This window comes from Hyalella azteca, unplaced genomic scaffold (assembly GCF_000764305.2).
Source record: "Hyalella azteca isolate HAZT.00-mixed unplaced genomic scaffold, Hazt_2.0.2 contig13597, whole genome shotgun sequence".
Classification (NCBI taxonomy): Eukaryota; Metazoa; Arthropoda; class Malacostraca; order Amphipoda; family Hyalellidae; genus Hyalella; species Hyalella azteca.
In genome coordinates this window covers 1-1,274 of record NW_025943513.1, presented here as the reverse complement: position 1 = coordinate 1,274, position 1,274 = coordinate 1, and the positions used below count along the sequence as shown (strand labels likewise).

The following is a 1,274-nucleotide window of genomic DNA, read 5'->3' as shown; positions in this document are numbered from 1 at the left end:
TCCTATAGTCTCAGATCAAGTCCCATCAAGTCCACTAGTCTCAGATCAAGTCCCATCAAGTCCACTAGTCTCAGATCAAGTCCCAGCAAGTCCACTAGTCTCAGATCAAGTCCCAACAAGTCCACTAGTCCCAGATCAAGTCCCACCAAGTCCACTAGTCTCAGATCAAGTCCCAGCAAGTCCGCTAGTCTCAGATCAAGTCCCAACAAGTCCACTAGTCTCTGATCAAGTCCCAACAAGTCCACTAGTCTCAGATCAAGTCAAACAAGTCCGCTAGTCACAGATCAAGTCTCACCAAGTACGCTAGTCTCAGATCAAGTCCCACCAAGTCCGCTAGTCTCCGATCAGGTCCCAACAAGTCCGCTAGTCTCAGATCAAGTCCCATCAAGTCCACTAGTCTCAGATCAAGTCCCATCAAGTCCACTAGTCTCAGATCGAGTCCCACCAAGTCCGCTAGTCTCAGATCAAGTCCCACCAAGTCCGCTAGACTCAGATCAAGTCCCAACAAGTCCACTAGTCTCAGATCAAGTCCCACAAAGTCCACTAGTCTAAGATCAAGTCCCAGCAAGTCCGCTAGTCTCAGATCAAGTCCCAACAAGTCCGCTAGTCTCTGATCAAGTCCCAACAGGTCCACTAGTCTCAGATCAAGTCCCAACAAGTCCACTAGTCTCAGATCAAGTCCCACCAACTCCACTAGTCTCAGATCAAGTCCCACCAAGTCCACTAGTCTCAGATCAAGTCCCAACAAGTTCGCTAGTCTCAGATCAAGTCCCAACCTGTCTCTTATACACATCTAGATGTGTATAAGAGACAGGTCCACTAGTCTCAGATCAAGTCCCACCAAGTCCACTAGTCTCAGATCAAGTCCCAGCAAGTCCACTAGTCTCAGATCAAGTCCCATCAAGTCCACTAGTCTCAGATCAAGTCCCAACAAGTCCGCTAGTCTCGGAGCAAGTCCCAACAAGTCCACTCTGTCTCTTATACACATCTAGATGTGTATAGATCAAGTCCCATCAAGTCCACTAGTCTCAGATCAAGTCCCACCAAGTCCACTAGTCTCAGATCAAGTCCCACCAAGTCCACTAGTCTCAGATCGATCAAGTCCCACCAAATCCGCTAGTCTCTGATCAAGTCCCAACAAGTCCACTAGTCTCAGATCAAGTTCCAACAAGTCCGCTAGTCTCAGATCAAGTCCCAACAAGTCTACTAGTCTCAGATCAAGTCCCAACAAGTCTGCAAGTCTCAGATCAAGTCCCAACAAGTCCGCTAGTCTC

At 48.3% G+C, this 1,274-nt stretch overlaps 1 protein-coding gene across 1 annotated transcript; it reads right to left on the bottom strand.

Annotated features, from left to right (window-relative positions):
- Positions 1–277: 277 nt before the first annotated feature.
- Positions 278–793, bottom strand: LOC108673247. The gene has a single exon (XM_018161046.1). The coding sequence runs from the start codon at positions 791–793 to the stop codon at positions 278–280; it is 516 nt and encodes a 171-aa protein (XP_018016535.1).
- Positions 794–1,274: the final 481 nt, after the last annotated feature.

Bases quoted from the DNA above. Each gene is read 5' to 3' on its own strand.
- LOC108673247 (XM_018161046.1), bottom strand. From the start codon at position 793: ATGTGTATAAGAGACAGGTTGGGACTTGATCTGAGACTAGCGAACTTG.